This window comes from Acomys russatus, chromosome X (assembly GCF_903995435.1).
Source record: "Acomys russatus chromosome X, mAcoRus1.1, whole genome shotgun sequence".
NCBI lineage: Eukaryota > Metazoa > Chordata > Mammalia > Rodentia > Muridae > Acomys > Acomys russatus.
Window position 1 is genome coordinate 22,280,178 of NC_067169.1, and position 23,170 is coordinate 22,303,347.

The 23,170-nt window shown below is 39.9% G+C and overlaps 1 protein-coding gene across 4 annotated transcripts in view; it reads left to right on the top strand.

The window, feature by feature from the left end:
- The window catches only part of Pfkfb1 (6-phosphofructo-2-kinase/fructose-2,6-biphosphatase 1), a 45,333-nt gene that overhangs the window by 7,406 nt on the left and 14,757 nt on the right, over window positions 1-23,170 (top strand). For all 4 annotated transcript variants that reach the window (XM_051141215.1, XM_051141216.1, XM_051141217.1 and 1 more), the window contains 6 exons: window positions 13,325-13,450; window positions 17,295-17,388; window positions 18,310-18,376; window positions 19,358-19,432; window positions 19,835-19,891; window positions 22,434-22,555. In XM_051141215.1, the coding sequence (XP_050997172.1) occupies window positions 13,325-13,450; window positions 17,295-17,388; window positions 18,310-18,376; window positions 19,358-19,432; window positions 19,835-19,891; window positions 22,434-22,555 (541 nt within the window). The remainder of the gene's footprint in view (window positions 1-13,324; window positions 13,451-17,294; window positions 17,389-18,309; window positions 18,377-19,357; window positions 19,433-19,834; window positions 19,892-22,433; window positions 22,556-23,170) is intronic.

Genomic DNA, 23,170 nt, shown 5'->3' on the forward strand with positions numbered 1-23,170 from the left:
AAGGGGGCTAGAGATAAGACATCTGTGGACTGCAGGACTCGGACAGCTCAGGCAGCAGCTGAGGAAGCTGCCAGACTCTCAAAATGCTAGAGGAGGGTAGGCCTAAGGCATTCTGGGAGCAATACATTATCATAGCAGTTCCAGGAAGATGGAGGATATTAGATTAGTGCATAGGATGAAGGATATGTATAGAAGTAGAGTGGAGGACAAAATTTAGCATCCTGTTCTCCGTTGTTCTTTCCATCAGCAATCCAGTTACTCATCTGGAGATGTAGGTGTCTAGATGAGATAGAACCTCATTCCACCCTTACCCATCCAGCCACTCTTGATTCTGTTGGGTTTAGTTGACAAGCAGCGATGCTGTTATGTATGCATGGGTCTTCCAGAGTGAAAACCCTTATATTCCTGAGAAATCTGCCTTTCAAGTTGAAGAGACCATGTACATGAATGAGCTTGCAGTCATATAGAAGGTAGAGAATGGAGCTGGCCATGGCCAGTACTCAGGAGGCAGATCAGAAGGATGTGCTACAAGTTTGAGAGCTAGTCTTCTCTGCACAGTAGGTTCTCAACCAGTCAGGGCTATATAGCAAGACTCCATTCCAAAAGCAATGTAAGAACAAACCCGCACAAAACAGAAAAATGTGTTTATTTTCATTCTGAGCTCCACTTTGTTTAAGTGTGCATAAGAGGAATACTTACCAAATGCAAGGCTATATAGCTTTGAGGCCCACCTCTTGTCTTTGTAAACTTAGACAAGCCCATTAACTAACCTCTTTTGTAAACTGATGTTCCTAAAAGTATTGTTGAAAAGATTAGATAAACTGAAGTGGGTGATGTGCTTGGAAGAATGACCAGCGCATAATATGCACTCAGAAAACAGAAACATGGTTGCTGCTCTTATTCACCATCATAGCTAGCATGAAGACGTGAGCCTGGCCTAGGACAGATGCTCTGTAAAGGATCACTTGACTACTTTTACTTTTACCATTGTATTGTATAGACAAGACGCTCCATAAAAACTGATTTTTATGGTCTTTGACAATGTCCACCTTTCCTCCCAGGCTAGGTCAGCAGGCTGTTGACTCCAGAAAGGTCTAAGTCACCCCTTGCTTATAGCATCTTCTCTGGAGGATAGAATCAAGACTTTTGTTCTGACTGTTAGATGTATAACCATGTGCAAAGTGCTTGGGTAGCTGCATATGCTCTTGTCTTATCCAACGTTCTATTTATGAGCCACCCTTGTTATTGTTGTGTGTATTCATAGCTTGCGTATCTTTTCTTGCTGTGTACTATCCCATTTTGTGACTATCTGTGGGTATATATCTTACTACTGATGAACATTTAGGTGACTTTAAATTTTAGCTTTACACAATAGTGCAGTGGACATGCTTGCACATTTATCTTGGTACACTAAGTCCTTCCATCTTGCCATTCTTATGGCATATCTTGGATAATTCTTAGCCAACTGCTCTTCTCCATAAATTTTGAGATCATCTTTTCAAGTTATATACACAGAGAGACAATATTTTAAGGACTAGATTGTAATCACAATCTGTGAAACAATATGGGGAGAATAACCATCTTGTGACATTTAATTTTCCTTGAACATGATATATCTCTTCACAAATTTTGGCTTTTTTTCACGTTATTTGGAGTGACATTTTATAATTTATTATACATTTATGTATTCTACAAAGGGCTTGCATGCCATTTTAAACAGTTCTTGGTTATTTCAATTATTACTATAAGCAGTCTATTTGTAGAAAGTTGTATCTTAGAGCAGTAGAGAGATTCTATTTCCCATGTTGCCATTTTCTGGTTTTGATGTCAAGGTTATACTAACATCATGCAATGAGGTGAGAACTATTTTCTTTCTTTCCATCTCTGACAGAGTTTGTCCGAGAACTATCTGTTCCTCAAATATTTGGCAGAACTTCCAGATCAAACAGTCTAGTCCTAGTGTGTCTTTTAAAACTTTTAACTGTTACAGTTTCTTTGAAAGTTATGGATTTTTGTTTGTTTGTTTGCTGCTTGTATTTCTATCAGACTTGTTAAGTAATGATTTTCTGAGAATTTTCTGTTTCACAAGTTTTCAAGTTTATTTAAAGTTTGTATGTGCATCTTTTAAAAAGCTCTGTTGTCTTGTTATATGTTCTTTTTTTCCTAAGGTTCACTTATTATATTTTTTATTGAAAAATATTCACACACTATATTCTCTAACAATATTGTTCGTTTGTACCTTTGTTTTATCCCTTTGACAGATCTTGTGAAAAGTTTCGGGTTTTGGTTCTTTAAAAAAAAATCAGCTTTGTGGTTTGTTTTGTTTTTTAAGCTTCGGGGTTTCTGTTTGTTTGTTCCTGCTGTATCTTTTTTTTTTTTTTTTTTGATTCATTATCTTTATAAGTATTCATATCTTGCTTTCTTTGAACATTTTGTAACAGAGTTAGGTGTTCATCTCATTTATTTTCAAGCTTTCTTCTATTCTGATCTACAATTGGCCTACCAAACAGGGATTGTGCTCTTTATGTGCATGAATCCTTCCAGACCATTTGATAGACACTGCCATAGACTTGCTTAGTCTATCGCTTGCCCAGTTGCCCTCATTGCCTCAGTCTCTATGCCAGGACTGCCAGGAGCCTACTGATTGTCATGTAGCAGCTAAGAGGTTAATGCTTGGAACAGCGGGGCACCTCGTGGACTTAGTGCCAGCCCTTGAGCCAGCTTCTGTTTACATAGGTCAGTGTCATTGCCATATCTACTCAAATTCCATTCCTGCCAGAAAACAAACTTTGTATGAGCCAAAGTCTTTGAAGTCTGCTTTATGGGGCATTTGGTGACTGTTCTCTGGGCACTCGAAAAGAACATATATTTTACATTTGTGTTGCATTTATCTTAATAAAATCTTACTTGTTAATCTGGCTAAAGTATTATAATATTCTGCTGGAGTTTGGGTTGCCTATCATAGTGGAAAATGTGTTAAAGTCTCCTAATAATTCTACTAGTTTTGCCAGCTTGTTACAGATAAATTTGATACTGCTATATCTTTGTTAATAGCAAATCATTGGTTATTGTTGTCCTACTGCAATCTTATTTTTCTTTTATACTAATATATCTACATTCAATTTACCAAAGAGCATGCATGAGCTGGACCTAGACCCCCTACACATTTGTAGCAGATGTGCAGCATGTGAGTCCCCTAACAATTGGAGTGGGGCTATCTCTGACCCTGTTGTCTGCATGGTCTTTCCCCCAGAGCTGTGCTGTCCTGTCTGGCCTCGGGGAAAGGATGCGCATAGTTCACCTCTGGCTCTTAGAGTCTTCCTGCTTCCTCTTCCCTGAGGCTTGAGGGTAGAGGGTTAGCTAATGAAGACATACCATTTAAGGCTAAGTGCTCTGCGGTCTCTCACACTCTACAGGGTGTCCAGTTGTGGATCTTTTTGTTAATCACCATCTACTGCAATAAGAAAATTTGCTCAACCATGTTCATAGCAGCCTTATTCATAATAGCCAGAACATGGAAACAGCCTAAGTGTCCATCAGTAGAAGAATGGATAAAGAAACTGTGGTACATATACACTATGGAATACTACTCAGCTATTAAAAACAAGGAATTCCCGAAATTTGTGGATAAATGGATTGAGCTAGAAATGATCATAATGAGTGAGTTAACCCAGAAGCAGAAAGACTCAAATGGTATATACTCACTTATATCTGCATACTAGCCCAAGGGGCATGTCCCAGGAAAGTCTTCACTTACCAGGAAACTGGGACAGAGGGGAGGACATCCTGTTGGGACTCTAGATGAGAGAAGCATGGGAGAATAGCAAAGTAGAAGGATCCAGAGGGTCCTAGAAACCTACAAGAAGAACACTATGATAGACAGATTTGGGCCCAGGGGTCACGCTCAAACTATGGTACCAACCAAGGACAATACAGGCAGTAAACTTCAAACCCCTTCCCAGATCTAGCCAATGGACAGGACATTCTCCACAGTTGAGTGGAGAGTGGGATATGACTTTCACACATACTCTGGTGCCTCATATTTGACCATGTCCCCTGGAGGGGGAGACCTGGTGGCTCTCAGAGGAAGGACAGCAGGTTGCCAAGAAGAGACTTGATTTCCTATGAGCATATACAGGGGGAGGTAATCCCCCTCAGGAGCAGTCATAGGGGAGGGGAATAAGGGGAAAATGGGAGGGAGGGAAGAATGGGAGGGTACAAGGGATGGGATAACCATTGAGATATAACAAGAATAAATTAATAAAAAATTTTTTTAAAAAGAAGCTTCTCTGGTTAGGCCTGAGTGATGATCTGCTGTGTGGATGAAGCAATATGTCATTTGAAATTATTTATGGCTGTATGCCTTTAGTAAAATAATAGGTTTACCACTAGACCTATCTAGTCTCAGGTTTTTTTACTCTTTAGTAATGTCATATAGTCTTCTAATGGAGTGGGCCTTAAATCCAATCAAAAAGTGGTTTGCTATTACCATAATGTTTGTGGAGCTATATCACTAGTATATCTTGCAGGTAGGTCTCTGTTATAGGTCACAAATTGTAGGTGGAAAATAATTGATGATTACTTTTCTCCTCTGATCATTTTAAATTTTTTTATTAATTTGGAATTTGGATCTTCTCTCTTATGTGTTGGTCAACTCCTTCTGAGCATGAGGCTTGTCATGGAGTAGTTGATATAACCATTATCACTCTATTAAAGAAAACTGATTTCCCTTCTCCAAGCAGGTATAAATGACACTTCAGTTGTTAACTTTTGCCATACCTGCTATGTTTTCATTCATAAATTTATTCATTTAAAAAATATAACAAAATTAAATATAATATAATAAGATATTATAAAAACTGTGACATCAAAGTTGGACAAGACAAACCAACAGAAGGAAAAGAACCCAAGAGAAGGAATATGATTCAGGGACCTACTCATTCACAGTCAGGAATCCCACTAAATTGGAAGTCATAATATGTACTCAGAGGATCTGGTGCAGACCTATTCAGACCTTGTGCATTTGTGTTTCCAAATGAAGCTGAAATGTGTCCTTTCAAGGTCAGTAAAGGATTGTGTAGGAATTTTGATGGAAATTGCATTGATCTGTAGATTGCTTTTGGCAGGATAGCCATTTTACTATGGCCTCTGTTAATCCTACTGATCCATGAGATCAACAATGGGAGATCTTCCTATTTGATATCTTCATCAATTTCTTTCTTCAGTGACTTGAAGCTTTCATCATGAAAGCCTTTCACTTGCTTGGTTAGAATTACACTAGATACTTAACATTATTTGAGGCCATTGTGAAAAGTGTTGTTATCCTGATTTTGTCCTCTGTCCATTTATCACTTGTATATAGGAGGGCTACTGATTTTTGTGAATTAATTTCATATCCAGCTACTTTGCTGAAAGTGTTTATCAGCTGTAGGAGTTCGCTGGTGGAATTTTAGGGTATATATACTTATGTATACTATCATATCATCTTCTAGTAAAAATACTTTGACTTCTTCCTTTCTAATTTGTATCACCTTGATCTCCTTCAGTTATTGCTCTAGCCAAGACTTTAGGTATTGTATGCAATAGGTATGGAGAGAGTGGACAACGTTGTCTTCTGCTTTTGGTGGGAATACTTTGAGTTTTCTTCATTTAATTTCATGTTGTCGATGGGCTTTCTTTAAACTGCCTTTATTATGTTGAGATATGTCCTTGTATCTCTATTGTCTTCAGGAATTTTATCATAAAGGGGTGTTGGATTTTTTTAAAAGGCCTTTTTGTTTTCAGTTTGCTTATAGAATGGATTACGTTTATCAATTTACGTATGTTGAACCATCCCTGCATCTCTGGGATGAAGCCTACTTGATCATGGTGGATGATCTTTTTTGTGTGTTCTTGGATTCAGTTTGCAAATGTTTTATTATGTATTTTTGTGTCTATGTTCATAAAGAAATTGTTCTTTTATTCTTTTTCTTTGTTAGGACTTTATGTGGTTTGGGTGTCAGGGAAACTATAGCCTCGTAAATGAACTGAGCATAGTCCCTTCTGTTTCTATTTTGTGGAATAATTTGAGAAATACTGGCATTGACTCTTCTTTGAATGTCTGCTAGAATTCTGTGCTAAAACCATCTGGCCCTGGCTTTTGGTGGGGATTAGGCTTGGGAGACTTTTCCTGGATACTTCTATTTCATTTGCAGTTACAGGTCTCTTTAAATTGCTTTTCCGAATTTCCTTTAACTTTTGTAAGTGGTACCTATTGAGAAAAAAATTATTTCTTTTAGATTTTCCAATTTGGTGGAGTATAGGTTCTTAACATATGTGCTCATGATTCTCTGGATTTCCTTGGTGTCTGTTGTTCTGTCCCCCTTTTCATTTCTGATTTTGTTAATTTGGATATTCTTTTTGCCTTTTAGTTAATTTTATATGGATTTGTCAATCTTACTGATTTTCTCAAAGAACCAAGTGTTTGTTTCATTGATTCATTGTATTGTACTGTTTCTATTTTATTGATTTTATCCCTGAGTTTGATTATTTTCTGCTGTCTGTTTTAAGGTATATGTGTGTGCATGCTTCAACCATGTTAGAACACTCAGGGACAGCTATGATAGAGTTTCTGGGCTGTAGTTGGAAACATATTATCCTGACTGTTACTGTGTTTTTACACTGGCACCTAGGCTTCTGGTTTAGGGAAGATTCTAATTCCAGGCGCTGTCTTGTCTTTGTTGGGTGGGTGTTTTTTCCTTCATTTCCTTTTACTCTCTGGTTCTTAGGAGAGTGTGGTGGCTATGTGTTACCTGGTAGGAAATTCTTCTGGTATCTTGATAGGTATTGGCAGTGGGGGTTTAGGTAAAATGTTTTTCCGGGTATTGACACCTAAGACTTAGGAGTGGGGGTGAGCTGAAATGGTGGGGAATCTTCTGAAGAGGAAAGAAAGCTAGATGTTCCACCAGGATCTGCTTAGTCTGTTCCTCTCTCTGTCCCCCCCCCCTCTCTCTCCTCCCCCTCCCTCCCTCTCTTCTCCCCCCCCCCCCCCCCCCCCCCCCCGCTTCTCTCTCCTCAGAATTAAACTAACAGCAGCTGGCAAAGACCACACCCCTCTCTGAGCCTCACTAGGAAATTATGAGCTATGGAGAAACTAAAAGCATCTCTGTATCCCACACTTGGGATTAAAACAAAAACATAAAGTAACTGGGTTTTAAAGAAACCAAAACTTCCACCTTAGGGTAGGGTTGCACCAGGTTTTCTGTTGCAGAGCTGGAGATGAGACTGGTGGATTGCTTTTGGGAAGCAGGAGAGGTGAAGTTCTGCAGGTAGCCTACCTACTTTCAAGTCTGTAGTGGCCTGTGCATTTGCAAGTGATTTTTCTATCTTGACACAATTTTCCATGAATTGCATACTTTCTGCGGTTTTGTTGTTGTTCATATCTTGTTTTAATCCAATATGGTCAGATACTATGCAGGGTGTTATTTCAGTTATCTTGCAATTGCTGATGTTTGCTTTGTGCCTTAATATGTGGTCGGTTTTGGAGAAAGTTCCATGGCCCCCTAAGAAGAAATTATATTCTTTAGAGTTTGTGTGGAGTGCTCTCTAGGTGTCTGTTATAGCCATTGGATTTATGACATTATACAACTCTAGTGTTTATTGAGCTTTTGTGTGGATAACTTGTCTTTTGGTAAGAGGCAGGTATTGAAGCCACCCACTATAACTGTATTGGGTTCAATATGTGATTTTAGCTGCAATGGTATTTTTTGTTTTGTTTCATTTGAGTTTTGGCTTGTTTGTTTTATAAACTTGGGCTCTTTCTGTGGCTCCTTAATTTTTAGAATTATAATGTCCTCTTGGTAGATATTTCTTTAATAAGTGTGTAATATACTTTCCTATCTTCTGGTTAGTTTTGGTTTGAAGTCATTTTGACAGATATTAAAATCTTTATGCCTGCTTGCTTCTTGGATGCATTTGTTTGTAGATGTGAGATGTGCATCCCAAAATTTAGATTCTGTTTTGGAGTCTAATCTGTTAGTCTATATTTTTTATTGGGGAATTGAGAGCATTAGTATTGAAAATCATCAGTGGTCAATGTTTATTGATTCCTGTTATTTTGTTGTTGTGATGTAAATGTCCCCCATTTTGATTTACTGCTTTGGGATTATTTATTATTTGTTTCTTCTTGGTAGTAGTTGACCTCTTAAGATTTAAATTTTCCTTCCAGTGCCTTCTGTAGAGCTGGATTGTTCAGTATATACTGCTTAAACTTGATTTTATCTTTGAATATTTTTCTTCCTTCATCTATTGTGATTGATAGTTTTACTAGACATGGCGCTCTGGGCTGATATGTGATCTTTCAGAGGTTTTAGAACATCAGTTCAGACCCTCCTGGCTTTCAAAGCCTCCATTGGAAAGTCAGGTACTATTTTAATGCCTTATATGTGACTTGGTGTTTTTTTTTTTTCTTGTAGCTTTTACTTTCCTTTCATTTTACTGTATATTTAATATTTTGATTATTATGTATCATGGGAAATTTTTTTTGTTCTGTGTTTTTAGTGTTCTATATGTTTCTTGTAACTTATAGGCATCTGTTTTATTTGACTAGGGAACTTTTCTTTTATGGTTTTGTGGAAAATACTTTCTTTGCCTTTGACCTGGTTTCTTTCTTTCTTTTTTTTTTTTTATTAATTTATTCTTGTTACATCTCAATGTTTATCCCATCCCTTGTATCCTCCCATTCCTCCCCCCCCCCCATTTTCCCATTATTCCCCTCCCCTATGACTGTTCCTGAGGGGGATTACGTCCCCCTATATATTCTCATAGGGTATCAAGTCTCTTCTTGGCTACTTGCTGTCCTTCCTCTGAGTGCCACCAGGTCTCCCCCTCCAGGGGACATGGTCAAATGTGAGGCACCAGAGTACGTGAGAAAGTCGTATCACACTCTCCACTCAACTGTGGAGAATATTCTGACCATTGGCTAGATCTGGGAAGGGGTTTAAAGTTTACCTCCTGTATTGTCCTTGGCTGGTGCCTTAGTTTGAGCGGGACCCCTGGGCCCAAATCTGCCTATCATATTGTTCTACTTGTAGATTTCTAGGACCCTCTGTATCCTTTTATTTTGCTGTTCTTCCATGCGTCTCTCATTTAGAGTCCCAATAGGATGCCTTCCCCTCTAAAGATTTTATTAATTTAGTACTATGTGCTCTGCCTGCATGTACACCTACACGCCAGAAGAGGGCACCAGATCTCATTATAGATGGTTCGGAGCCACCATGTGGCTGCTGGGAAATGAACTCAGGATCTCTGGAAGAGCAGCCAGTGCCATCTCTCCAGCCCCTGACCTGGTTTCTTATTTCTCTTTTTCTATTATTTGTAGGTTTGTTCTTTTCATAGTGTCTCAAATTTCCTGGACATTTGTGCCTGGAACTTTGTAGACTTACCATTTTCTTTGTCTGATCTATCCCTTTCTTTTACCTTGTCTTTAAGACCTGAACTTCTCTTTTCCATGTCTTTTAATCTATTGGTGAGGTTTACCTCTGAGGTTTTGTTTGACACCCAGAATTTTTCATTTGCAGTTTTATTTCAGTTTGAGTTTACTTTAGTGATTCTATTTCTTTGTTAAATTCTGCCTTCATATCTTTAAGTGTTTACATTTTTTCATTTAACTCTTTGTATTTTAGCAGTCTTTGTTAAGGCATTTTATTCATACCCCTTTTAAGGTCCTTGAATATATTTATAATTCTTATTTTGAACTTTTTGTCTTGTGCTTCAGCCAAATTTCTTTTCTCAGGCAGGACCTATTGCACTAGAGTTGCTGGTTTGTGGAGAAGGCATATTATCTTGGCTGTTCATGCTTGTGTTTTTGTGTTGAGTTCTAAGCAGCTAAAGTAATGATGTTTGGATTATTTCTTGGCTTAGATAACTAGTCTTGTCAGTATTGGGTGAGTGGTCTGTTCTTTGGTTGCTGTTGCTCACTTTGAGTCCTAGCCAAGTATTGTGGCTGTGGAGGTCCCTTGGTGCTGAATGTTTACGGAGTCAGTAGATATCACAAAAGTATGGAGATACAGGATAGGAGGGAAGCCGGAAAGGGGTGGCCAGAAAGAACTACGTCCGTCCTGGGTCCACACTAAGAGGCAGAGTTGTGAGGGGATGAAGGTGACCTGTGAAGAGGGGCTCCTGTGGGCAGGCTGCAGGAGGTCTAAGGGAGTATAATCACTAACTTTGGAGAGACCATAGTGGAGAACAGAAGGATAATAAAGGTCATCATCTACTTGAGTTTCAGCCTAGTGTAGCCACTGAGGATCCTGGTAAACAGTAGTTCTGCAGGTCAACGGGTGACAAAGGAGTGGAGATGGCCTATAATGATGTATTGAAAGGGGCAGTAAGGAAAAAGCAGCATAATTCTTGTTTCTCAGTAAGAAAAGTGTTCCTCAATCATGCTATCTTTCCTCACTGCTTTCAAGTGTTTCTTTTTGTGCTGATTGTGCTAATTTTAATTCCATATTTCCATAGTTCTTTATCCTCATGTGCATGTGTACACATGTACTTGTGTACACACACACACACACACACACACACACACACACACTGTACTTAGAGTCTCAGTGCTTCTTAGATCTACAGTTTGGTGTCGGTCACTAATTTTGGAAACGTTAGTCCATCATGTCTTCCAAGTATTTCTTCTGTCTCTTCTTTTGCCCTATGTATAATATAAGTACATTATTTTACTCCTTATTATGGTTGCATACTTTTGTATTTTTCTTTTATTTTTAATGTTATAATTACCTAATTTCTTCCTTCCATTTCCTCCCTCTAAATCCTCCTATATACTCCTCCCACTCTCCTTCAAATTCATGGGCTCTTTTTTCATTGATCGCTGGTGTGTGTGTGTGTGTGTGTGTGTGTGTGTGTGTGTGTACACACATATATTCCTCAATATAACCTTTTCAGTTTGTATAATTTTACTCATATGTACGTTTTCAGGACTGACCATTTGGTATTGGTTTACCAATTGACATTGCTCTTGCTCTCAGCACCCCTTAGTTGCCTGTATGTAGTTCTTTGTGTAGGGCTGGGGCCTCGTAGCCTTTCCCCATTGTACTTTGGTGTGTTTATTGTTGTCATCATTGTTCAGCTCATGTTTATTCAGTCATGCTGATGAGACTTCCTGTCGTTACTAGGGGCTTCCTGATCCTCTGGCTCTTACAGTCCTTCTGCCCTCTCTTCCACAATGTCTCCTGAGCCTTAGATAAGAGAGTTATTTTGTGTATGTATTCATTTGGTACTGGGCACCACAACTCTGCATTTTGATTGATTGTGGTTTTCTTTAATGGTCTATGGATGCTGCAAAAAGAAGTTTCTTGCTGGGCGTGATGGAGCATGCCTTTACGCCTTTAATCCCTCCCAGTACTTGAGGGCAGAGGCAGGCAGATCGCTGTGAGTTCGAGGCCAGCCTGGTCTACAGAGTGAGTCCAGGACAGCCAAGGCTACACAGAGAAACTCTGTCTGGAAAAAAAAAGTTTCTTTTGTGAAGGGAGAAGACTGTATTTATCTGTGGGAATAAGGGCAGATATTTAGATTATTGTTAGAGATTATCTGTTTTAGTAAAGTAGTGGTAGATAACTGTCTGATCCTGTGTGATTACCTTTTCATATAAAGCATTTAACATAATAGTCATAGCTAGTTTAAATCTTTAGTCTGATAATTCCAGCATCAGTTTCTGATGGTTTCCTTCTCTCTTCAGCCTTTTTGTTTGGTCTTAATTCTTCCCTTTGTGGTGCTTCCTAGAGACACTACATCTCCCCACCACACCCCTCTGTTTCTTCGAGGCAGAGTCTCTGTGGTAGCCCCGGCTGTCCTGGACTTACTCTGTAGATCAGGCTGGCCTTACAGAGATCTGCCTCCCTCTGCCTCCCAAGTGATAGGATTAAAGGTGTACCCCCGGCACCACCCTTTCTTGTATCTCTTAAAAATACATTTTACTATTTTTTTCTTTTTTAGATGTCTTTTTTTGTTTTTTTTTTTGTTTTTGTTTTTTTTTTTTTTTTTTTTTTGGTTTTTCGAGACAGGGTTTCTCTGTGTAGCCTTGGCCATCCTGGACTCACTCTGTAGACCAGGCTGGCCTCGAACTCACAGCGATCCGCCTACCTCTGCCTCCCGAGTGCTGGGATTAAAGGCGTGCGCCACCACGCTCGGCTCTAGATGTCTTTACATTTTTTTATGTGTATGAGTACTTTGCTGCATGTATGTGCTTGTGGAGGTCAGCAGAGGGCATCCGATTCCATGGAACTGTAATTATGGGTGGTTGTTGTCTGACACATGATTGCTGAGAACTGAACCTTGGACTTCTGCAAGAGCAGCAAGCACTCGTAACTGCTAAACCATCTCTCCAGCCTCCTTCCCTACAGTTTGCAAGGAAGCCCTGTACCATGCTGAAGAATGGGGAACTGAGATATTTTATGTTCGCAAGTCTCAGCCTTAGGCAGGCTTACCGTGAGCATTGGAGGTGTGACTGACTAAAGTGTTCTTGCCCTCCAAGTGTAACGAGTAAGCCTAGCACAGTTCATATCCCTGCCAAGTAGGTACATTTTGTATTTCTTTCCACTTCAGAGAATTTTCATCAGTGCCCTGAACTTCTGTTTCCTTCCTTCTGCAGATTGAGATGTTTTTCCCTCCCAGGTGAGAGAAGGTAAAATGATCTGGCCTGAGTTCCAGGAGAAATCCAGGGGTAGATTGATCAGGATTTGCTGCCAGGTGCAGTAAGTTACCACCAGTACTTTGGAGCTACAGTTTATTACCGTTCCCTTGGAATAGTAAGGCTTTCCCAACAGGAACATGGAGAAAAAATTCTGGGCAGAATTTAAGCAGTGGTTATTCTGTTGTCTTCTTCAAGCCAGAATTATACAGTACTTTTCTCAGGATTTTTTTCTCAATCTTCTCTGCCAGCACCTGGAGGAAAATTGAAAAATATGTAAAGCTAGCTATGTTTGCAGTCCTTTTGAGCTTCACATTGGCCCACAACCAGCCTTAGCAATTCATTAGTTAGTTTTATCTGGACCTTCTTATGTGTTGGTATGTTGTTCAGCAGTGTCCATATCAACTAAGAAATGCCTGAGTCCTATTGCCCTCTGCAGATGGCTGCTTTTACAAGTTTAAATTGTCTATCTGCACTGCAACCTCAGTTCTCTGATGAGTATAAAAAAGTTGTGATGCCCATTTTAAAGCTTCCACCTCCCCCTCATGATGATGAAAACAGTGTGGTTTCTAACTCTACATCTCTAAGGTCATGGCAGAAGAGCCTCCAAATGTGAGATAAGCTTTTGAGGATCTGTTTGTCTTCCAGCAACCATACCACAGTTCACCAATTCCCCCACAATGGTGATCATGGTGGGTTTACCAGCTCGAGGCAAGACCTACATCTCTACGAAGCTCACACGCTATCTCAACTGGATAGGAACACCAACTAAAGGTATGTCTCAGAAATCATTTGCTATATACCCCCACTGCAGGCCACTAACTGAGCACTGAGGAAGGTAGAAGGCCAAACCTTTCAGTACTGAAAATGCTGCACAGCCTTGTTTCCAGGATTAGAACTACTTCTACCACAACTCCTATCACTGTCATGATGGTCTTTTAAATCATATCGTTTCATGGAATGTCTTCTGTACCTAATACCATGCTGGTTTTAGGCATAGAAAAACTAGTATTAAAACTAAATCTTCAGAAGATTCACAAATGCAAAGCAACACTCTGAGTGCTTCAAGCATTTTTAAAAATCACAACTATATTATCTAAGCAATAACACTATTTTCATCATAATTTTTACCATTTCATATTTTTAAAAAAAGAGGTGAAATACCTTTTCCTAAAGGATGCAGTATAAGTGACAGAGGCAGGATGTAATTGATTTCAAATTTGACATTCTCTGCTAGGTCTATGCATGGCTGCATTGAAAGGAAGAGAGAGGGATCCTGTGCTCGCTCTCTTTTCATCCATCATTTTCTTCTCTTCCTTTTTCTTGTTCATCCCAACACTGTATCTACTCCCTTCCATCCAGTCACCCTTCCCTCATTCCCCTCAAACCTCTCTGTTTCTCCTTTTCTTTGTGTGCTAGGGTTTGAATTCAGGGCTTTTTTTAATGATAAGCAAACACTCCACCACCGAGTTACACCTGGCATCAAATCTCCGCCTCCCCCCTTGCCAAATTTATCCTTTTTTTCTCTTCATCCACTTTATCTAATTAATTCACTAGAGTTTTCTATGTGCCAAAACACATGCCAAGCAATAGGAAAGAAATAAAAAGAGGTAAGACTCATGCCCTGCCCTTGAAGAGTTCTAACTCCAAATGGTATCCATAACATGACCTACACTGGACTAGGAATTCTCAGACAGGGTGCTGAGGGTGCTCACAGAGGGAGTTACTGACTGACAGGCATCAAAAGCTTCATGAATAAGAATATGTCTGAGATGGGTCCTGTGGGAAGAGGGGAACATTTGATGAAGCAAAGGCAGGAAGGAGCCACTCTCATACAGAATTGCAAGCCTGAGGCGCCTCTACTGAAGAGGTGCATGGCATTGTGGCAGATAGGTCTCTGTCCTGATCTGCCTTTTATTCTGTCTATTCAACTTAACTGCTCACATAGGCCTTCAGAATCATACTTCAAAGTACAAGACTGGTAATACCCGCAGTCTTAAAGGGTTCCTTTGGTCTACAGATTTGAACCCAAGCCTCTTTACTTCTTTTCAAGACCATCCACAGTTGATGGGTTCCAGCTTTGCAGGCCCAGCCACAATGCTTGACCCCTTCCCCCAAAATATGTTTTGCCTTCAGCAGATGTTCTGCCTTTGCTCAAATACTGTATACCTACTTGTAGGCTACCTACACTGTCCTTGTTCCTCACCCTCACACTCATACCTACCAATAAAAGACACCTATCCTAAAAGGCCTTATTCAAATACTGTTTTCTCTAACTCAAAGACCACCCCCTAGTGACACACTTCCTACAACAAGCCACACTTCCTAATCCTTCTCAAACAGTGCCTAGTGCCACTCCCTGATGACTAAGCATTCAAATATATGACCCTATGGGGGCCATTCTTATTCAGACCACCATATTCTATTCCCTGGTCCCCATAGGCTTGTAGCCATATCATAATAAAAAAAAAAAAACCAAAAAAAAATGCATTTGTTCCAACTTCAAAAGTCCCTAGTCTATCCCAGTCTTAACATTGTTTAAAAGTCTGAGGTTCAAACTCTCCTCTGAGATTCATGGCAATCACTTAACTGTATCCCCCATTAAATAAAAAAGTAGATCACACATTTCCAATATATAATGGCACAGAATAAATACAAACTACAATTCCAAAAGAGGGGTAGGGAGATACTGAGGAAGTGCTAGACCAAAACCCAGCAGGGCAAACTCCAAATTTTGCACCAACTTGTCTAATGTTGAAGTATTCTTTAGAAATCCAACTCCTATTGACTGCAGCATCCTTTTCTTTCCTGGGCTGCTTCCACACCTAGTCTGAAGTTCTCTTTGGCAGGTATCCTACAACTCTGCCATCTCCAACATCTTGGGGGTCTACAACACTATCCAGACTTCACAGCTCTATGCAGTGGCCTCTCTGGGCTTCCATTCAGGAGCTGCCTTGCCACACATGTGGCCTTAGCTGCTTTCCGTAGCCACAGAGGGAGAATCCATGTCTCCTTTCTTATATCCTGGACTCTAAAGCCAGAACCATGTGGCCAAAGCTGCCAAGTTCTCCTTGCTGGGGCTGGAATTTGGCCCCCTCTTTCAAATATATTTTTTCATCAGCTTTCTGTTCCTGACAGTTTCCTTCACTGTTGAAGCTTTTCTTTAATCCCTTTTCACGAGTTGGAAGCTTAGCTGGGTGTAAACTTTCCCAGAGATCATCACTCCCTTTATTCCATTTAGCACCAGGCGTTTCTTTAAACATGTTATCTCCTTGAACACAACACTTCACTTCATTACACTTCCTGGTGCCCCTTTCTCCTCAAACTGTACATGTTGTGTTTTTCCTTGCTCAGCGTGTTCCTTTTTATTATAGATCTGCATAAGAGTGGTTACAATATCTACAAGACAGTCAGTACTTGGCTGCCTTGAGATCTCCTCTGTCAGTGCCATTAAACTAAAACTTTTCAGTTTAGCCTCAGGCAGATTTTTAGGAAAAGTACAAAAAGCAGCTACATTTCTTCGCCAAAACATCACAAGAATGGTCTCTAGGTGACTTACTAATTATCTTCCCCTCTGAAACTTGAGCTGGGCTGTTATAGTTCAAATCACTGTTAGCACTGTCTTCCATTTTCTTACTAGGATGGCCCATTAAGCTTCACTTAAAGCATCCAACCACTTTTCTGGTTCAAAGTCCCAAAAGCTTCCATATTCCTCAAACACTATGGCCAAGCATGTCACAGCAATACCCAGCTCCTTGGTACCAACTTCTGTCTTTGTTACTGTCCTATGACCAAGGTAACTCTTATAAAAGAAAACATCTAACTAGGGGCTTGATTAAAGTTTTAGAGGCTTAGTCCATTATCATCATGGCAAGGAGAGTGGCAGCATGCAGGTAAACAAGGCACTGGAGAAGTACCTGAGAGTTCTTTATCCAGATCCACTGGCAGCTGGAAGAGAAAGTGACTGTGAGCTTGGCTTCTCAAACCCCAAATCCCACTCTCAGTGAGCTACTTCCTACAATAAGGCCACACCTCCTATCCCTTCTCAAATAGCGCCACTCCCTCATGACTAAGCATTCAAATATAGGAGCCTATTGGAGCCATTCTTATTCAAACCAGCACAGTATCCTAAGGTTATTTGTTGGGCAAATGAATTAATGGAATGTGATTTCTTTGGCTGCTTATCCTCTTTCTCCCTTCCTTCTTTGTTTTCCCCCATTATTAACAGGAAAGTGCTGTTTCAAGATTTACATTTAGATTTTCCCTCATGATGTAAAGTAGTAAAATACCTTTGGTAACTGGGAGTCAGGAGACCTAGTATATAAAGTAAAATAGCTTGGAATAAAATAGACCTGCGTTTGAATTCCGGATTGCCAGTAATTAACCGTGAAAGTCATTTTACACCTCTGAGCTTTGCTTTCCTCATTTGTAAAGGTGATATTGTTAATATTACTTTGCAGGATTAATATGAAGGAGGAAATGAGTTGGTACCCATAATTTGAAGTTTTATATATACATTTTCCAGCTATTCATTATGCCTTCTACCTCTGAGACTCCTTCCAGCAAGAACCTTTTCACTTGGGGTTCCAACCTTTTCACTGGGGGTTCCTGTTTTCAGTGTTTAATTTAGGCCAGTATCGACGAGAGGCAGTGAGCTACAGGAACTATGAATTCTTTCTCCCAGACAACATGGAGGCCCAAATTATCAGGAAGTAAGTAGCCAACATTTAAGAACCTGTGCTGCCCTTTGGCTAAGGGGGATCTTTCTTCACATCCTAGGGGAGTAGTATAGAGTAACCTGCTCTTCCAGAGTGTCTAAACTTTTGACATTACCATATAGTGTGGTCATCTGCAGTGCTCATGCTCAAGGACTCCTTAATAAAGTTATGAATAGAAAAATGCAAAAATTCTAATCGTGTTTAGGTCCACATGATTTGTGTTGGACCATAGTTCATAGTTATCCTAAGGCATGAGTTGAACCTTTCTGTCATCCTGCTGAAAGTCTGCTCTAGTTGAAGCTGTTCCCTATCAAGAAGATTTTACAGTCTTCCATTTCTGGTAAGCAAGCATTGAAATTTCTTACTGTAGCCTTTGAGATGAGTGTTTCAGTAGCTCAGCCTCTTCAGCCTCTGCAGTGCATCACTTCAACTTTAAAGTCTCCTTTACCTCTGTGCCTGTAAGTACTTCTACATGCAACCTGGTGCTCGTTATAGAACCCAGCAACCAATAAAGATTTTTTGTGTGTGTGCTGAAAACCTAGGTACATTGTCACTATTGCACCTGTACTTACAATGTTGCCTATGTCAGGAATTGATTTTAGCTCAGAGAGCACATCCCTATGCCATACCTGTACTCTATAACCAATTCAGCTTGAGCTCCAGTAGCACATGATTAGAACCCTAAAACTAGGATGATTTCATTGCTCTGCTCTTCTTGGGTATGCCATCTTATACACACCCCTAAGCTCTACACACAGAACCAATTTCAACTCTGACCACTTTGCTGGACCAAAGGGCACTGTGTAGATGGTCAGTAGATAGTTATTATAAGACATAGGAGAGAGGCTTGAGAATAGCAGTGAGGGGGCCTGATCTTTGGGATAGGGATTCTCTGCGTCTTTCTCTGTTTTTCAGGCAATGTGCTCTAGCAGCCCTAAAGGATGTCCACAAATACCTCAGCCGTGAGGAAGGTCATGTTGCGGTAAATAATCTTCCGGTTTTGCCCCTCGGACTATCTGTCAGTATGGAAAATAGATAATACATGCTAAGTATTTATTTATGCCATATGTTATTCTAAGTACTTTGTTTATATTAATAATTTACACTGTCTCATGAGATGTATCATTATTATGCTCTCTATTTTATATTCCAAAATAATTACCACAGAAAGATTATTTCCAATGGCAGCACAATATATATGTGGCAGGGCCAGGACTGGAATCCAGATTGTACGGTTGCAAAATCCATACTCCTAAGCCCTCTTCTTTATTGATTTGCCATCAAAATACAGTGCTATAAAAATTTAAGGCTGTAGTACAAACATTGCTTTCTTTTCTCCTTTCAAAATGTTATAAACTTTTTTATTAAAAATCCTGGCAAACAAATACAAACATACCATACCAAAATAACAAGGCCCAACGTCTATGCAATGCTATGAACTTCTATACAATGCAGAAGAGAAGCTGTAAAGCTTTTTTTTTTTTCCTAAATAGAGATTTGCCTAAATATCTTGGCAATTTAGTATCTTAAATCCTTGGATTAGAGATAAATATGCGAATGACCCCTTCTCAGGTGCTAAGTATAAGGAATTTTTCCTATTCCCAGGAGTTTCTAAGGGTTTAGGAAGGAAACGCCTCATCTGGAGAACCAGCTCTACTAATGCTCTAGCAGTAAATCATCCATGGCTGTTGTGAGAGCAAGCTCTTCCTCTAGACCTGCTATGTGACCTATATTATGATCCTAATAGAACCCCACAGTCATAGGTTGAGGACATTTCTGAGCATGATAGTAAGGGCTCAGTGCATGCTTTTGAAAGTGACACAAGCAAATTCCAAACCCTTCTTTTTCTTTAAGGATCTCTTTAAGTTCTGCCTCCTTCTGGAAGCCCTCCACTTAGAAAAAGAGTAAACAAAGAATGCTATTGTGTCAACAGTAGATTGATACAATTATTACATGTCTCTAGGTTTTTGATGCCACCAACACTACCAGAGAACGCCGATCATTGATTCTGCAGTTTGCTAAAGAACATGGTTACAAGGTAGAGTGACATGGCCATGTTTATCTGGAGCAAAATTCAAAGAAGTGCAATTTGGACACCATGGGTTCAACACCTAGCCCTCCATGGTAGATTCAGAAACAGCAGAACAGAACAGGGGAGGTGCCACATTGGGCAGTAGAAGATGGTTATAGACAGGCTGATGCTAAAGATAGTAAGGTGGCAATGACAAAGGAGTCATGAGAAACATATGTGAGAACCAAAGCCAACAAAAATCTGGGGCAGTCCAATTAGAGCCAGGCTCCTCATAGGAGTCAGAATCCTGAGAGCACTGTTGTGTGAAATGTTTTGGAAATGTCCCTAGGGATGGTTCAGGGCTATCAACACTGTTTGGCTCCCAGAAAACATAATCCCCTGCTGGAAAGCTCTCTTTTTCTCTTATAGGTCTTCTTTATTGAGTCTATTTGTAATGACCCTGACATCATTGCAGAAAACATCAAGGTAAGGAACACCAATTACCTTTCTTCCTTATTCTTTTAAAAAGAAATTTTAATTTAATTTACATTTTAAATCTGCATGTATATATGTATACATATACATATATATGTACACATATATTATACATATGTGTGTTCTTGTGTGAATGTGGAATGCACATGCCGTAGTGTATATGTGGAGGTGACTTTAGGTGTCAGTCTTCACCTTCCACTTTGTTTGAGATAGGGTCTCTTCTTATTCTCTGTTGCATATTCCAAGCTAGCTGGCCCTCAAGCTTCTAAGGCATTCTCCTATCTTCACCTCTCGTTTCTGAGAAGCAGTACTTTATATAGGTTTGGGGAATCTGAACTTAGGCCCTCATACTTGTGTGGCAAGCTCTTTACCCATTAAGTCATCTCTCCAACCCGTCATCCTTTGTCTTTTGTCTCATGCTGAGGTCATACCTAAAAGACTACTATAAACTTAAAGAAAGCATTTCCCCCTGAGATGCTCCTCCCACTTGTAGAAGAAGCACTCCTCTGACCACCCTTGCCCACAGTGTTCCTATAAAGTTAGCTTCAGCCAGCATATAGAGAGCCCTGAGAATGGATCAAGCACTAAACTTTTTTTTTTTTTTAACAACAAACCTGCATGTTGGGCATTCTTTCCCTGTTTTAGAGGGGAAACTGCAATTCACAGTGAGTTGGCAAAAACTGGTATGGTTTGAAAAACAAAAGTAGGAATGCACCCCAGGCTTGAATGTCTTTCTCAAAAGCCCATGTACCCAATATTTGCTTCAGAATCATTGCTACTTTTAGCCTCTTAACTGCATGGTCTAGAATTAGATCACTCACAAACTTTTGTTCCCTACCCTTTCAAATTACTGAAGCTTAGGAGCATAAGAGGCCTTAAGACCATCTCTTTCAACCTTTCACCACATACTTAAAATCTCAGCTAAGTATTTGTCTATATTTTCCATTCACACCTATACTAACAACTCATTATTTTTAAAAATGTAGCCCAATCAAAGTGAAATTTGTCTCCCTGTAACTTCGCCCCGTGGGTTTTATTTCTATCTGTTGGAATATATAGCATGTTCAAATCTTTTTCATCTTTATCTACCCAATTATCCCTCCACTTACTGATGCAGGTGTTCAGGTAAAAATGTATATCTGGATAACTGTAATGGGTATTAAAGATATAGAAACAGTTAGTGAAAGCCCTTCCATTGAACTCACAGTCTAGTTAGGGAAACTGACAGAACTCTTGAGATTAGAGCTGAGGTAAAGGGAAAAAGAAGGTTGTAGGAAGACAGTGGTGAGGGCCAATCTTGCATGTGGTGGTATGCCATGGTGGTATGCCCCTAGTAGATGTAACAGCCGTGCCCTGCTGGATGTATAGGAGTTTTTACAGGTAAACAATTCATATGGGGAGTAACATATACTAAATATGATATCTCCAGGGAACTATAAGTAGTTTAGCTTTGATAAGGCAAATGTGTGTCCAAATAGAAGAGCACTAAGAGATAGTAGTGAGCCAGATGTGGTGGCATATGCCTGTAATCCCGGAACTCTGGGAAGCAGAGGCTAGGCCAGTCTGGTCTACAAAGCAAGTCCAGAACAGCCAGTGCAGTGGAGAAACACTGTCTCAAAAAAAAAAAAAGAAAGAAAGAAAAGGAAGAGATGGTAGTGAAAGGCAATTTTAGTTGTCATGATCAATTTGCTAAAATACTTAATGCTTTTTCCTAAAAGACACATGGAAATAGTGAAGGAGTTTAAATAGGAGACTCTCATTGTCAAATGTCCATGTTATAAACATTCTTCTGGGGCCATGAGTAAAAATGCTTGGCATACAAGCTTCCTGACCTGAGTTCTATCCTCAGAACTCACATAAATGTAAAAGGAGAAAACCGACTCCACAATGTTATCCTCTGTTTTCCATACATGCACCACGGCAAGCATATGTCCCGCAACACTACATCATACACATGGACATGAAAATAAGAAGAAGAAGAAGAAGAAGAAGAAGAAATTAAATCTAAAAAGGACTATCTTTCTGGCTGCCAGCAATCAATCACAAAGCTTAAGTGAACATGGGCAAAGAGAATGGCTATTTACAAGAGATTAGCAAGGCTTAGTTCCTGCTAGCAAGTGAGACTTCCTGCAGGCTCAAGTGGAGGAGTGGGAAAGGTAGGGGGGAGATGGTTGATTTTGGGGGATTAGCAGATGCCAGCCTTTGTGAAATCCAATGACAGCATGCCTGTTTTCTCAGCAATGACTAAATACATGAAAGCCTTTATGGTAGGTATCAAGTCAGGATACCTGATTCTTCTGCATCACAATTTTCTGTCTTCTTACAAATGTTGTTAAGCATTGTGTGCTCTGGGAAGAAATACATTGTACCATACAGCCCAACTTCTCTTGCCTAATTTTTGTCAACTTAAGTAACCCTTTGTCAAACTGTTTCCTTGCCCTTGTAATGGGGTGGATGGTAGTTGTCTTATAAAGGCCTTTTCCAAGTACAATATCAGGGTCTCTGTCTCCCCGCATTTATCTTCTTCTCACAGCAAGTGAAACTCGGCAGTCCTGATTACACAGACTGTGACCAAGAAAAGGTTTTGGAAGACTTTCTAAAGAGAATTGAGTGCTATGAGATCAACTACCAACCTTTGGATGAGGAATTGGACAGGTAAGAACCCAAAACCCCATAGTCAGGAGCTGGAGCCTTAGTCCAGTTTTGATGGCTTATGGGACCTAGGAAATGCCCTCCTTTTGGGAGCCTTAACTTTTCTATTATAATATCAGAAGTGGGAGTTGATATGTCTTTATGACTCTCTGCTGTCCAGTTTTCAACGAGGCAGTGATACCTTGATGTGGGAAGTATTCCTGAATTGCCTATGTTATGCCTTCCTATGCTGTAGGTACAAATCGGGACTTTGCTCTCTGAGGACAAATGCTTTCATTCTGTGGCTGTTGCTGTTGTTTTTATAAACATACTCTTTTCACATGGATTGCACTTCATTCCCCAAACACATTCACCTTCCTTCTTTCATCACATTCCCATGGTACCTCCATTAAGGAGGCTGCAGTAGATCTGATGACCATAAATTTCCAAAAGGAGGAAACTGAGTCTTGGGGAGCTAAGCTACTTCAAGGCTTCCACCATAAGTCAGAAGTGGGGCTAGAAGTCTAACAATACAGTCTGTCTCCTCCACTCATTCTGTCTCTCATAACCCTCATGTATCATCTCTCTAATCAACAAGTCTTTGAAAGCTTTGCTCACAGAAGGTGTAAATAGGGACAA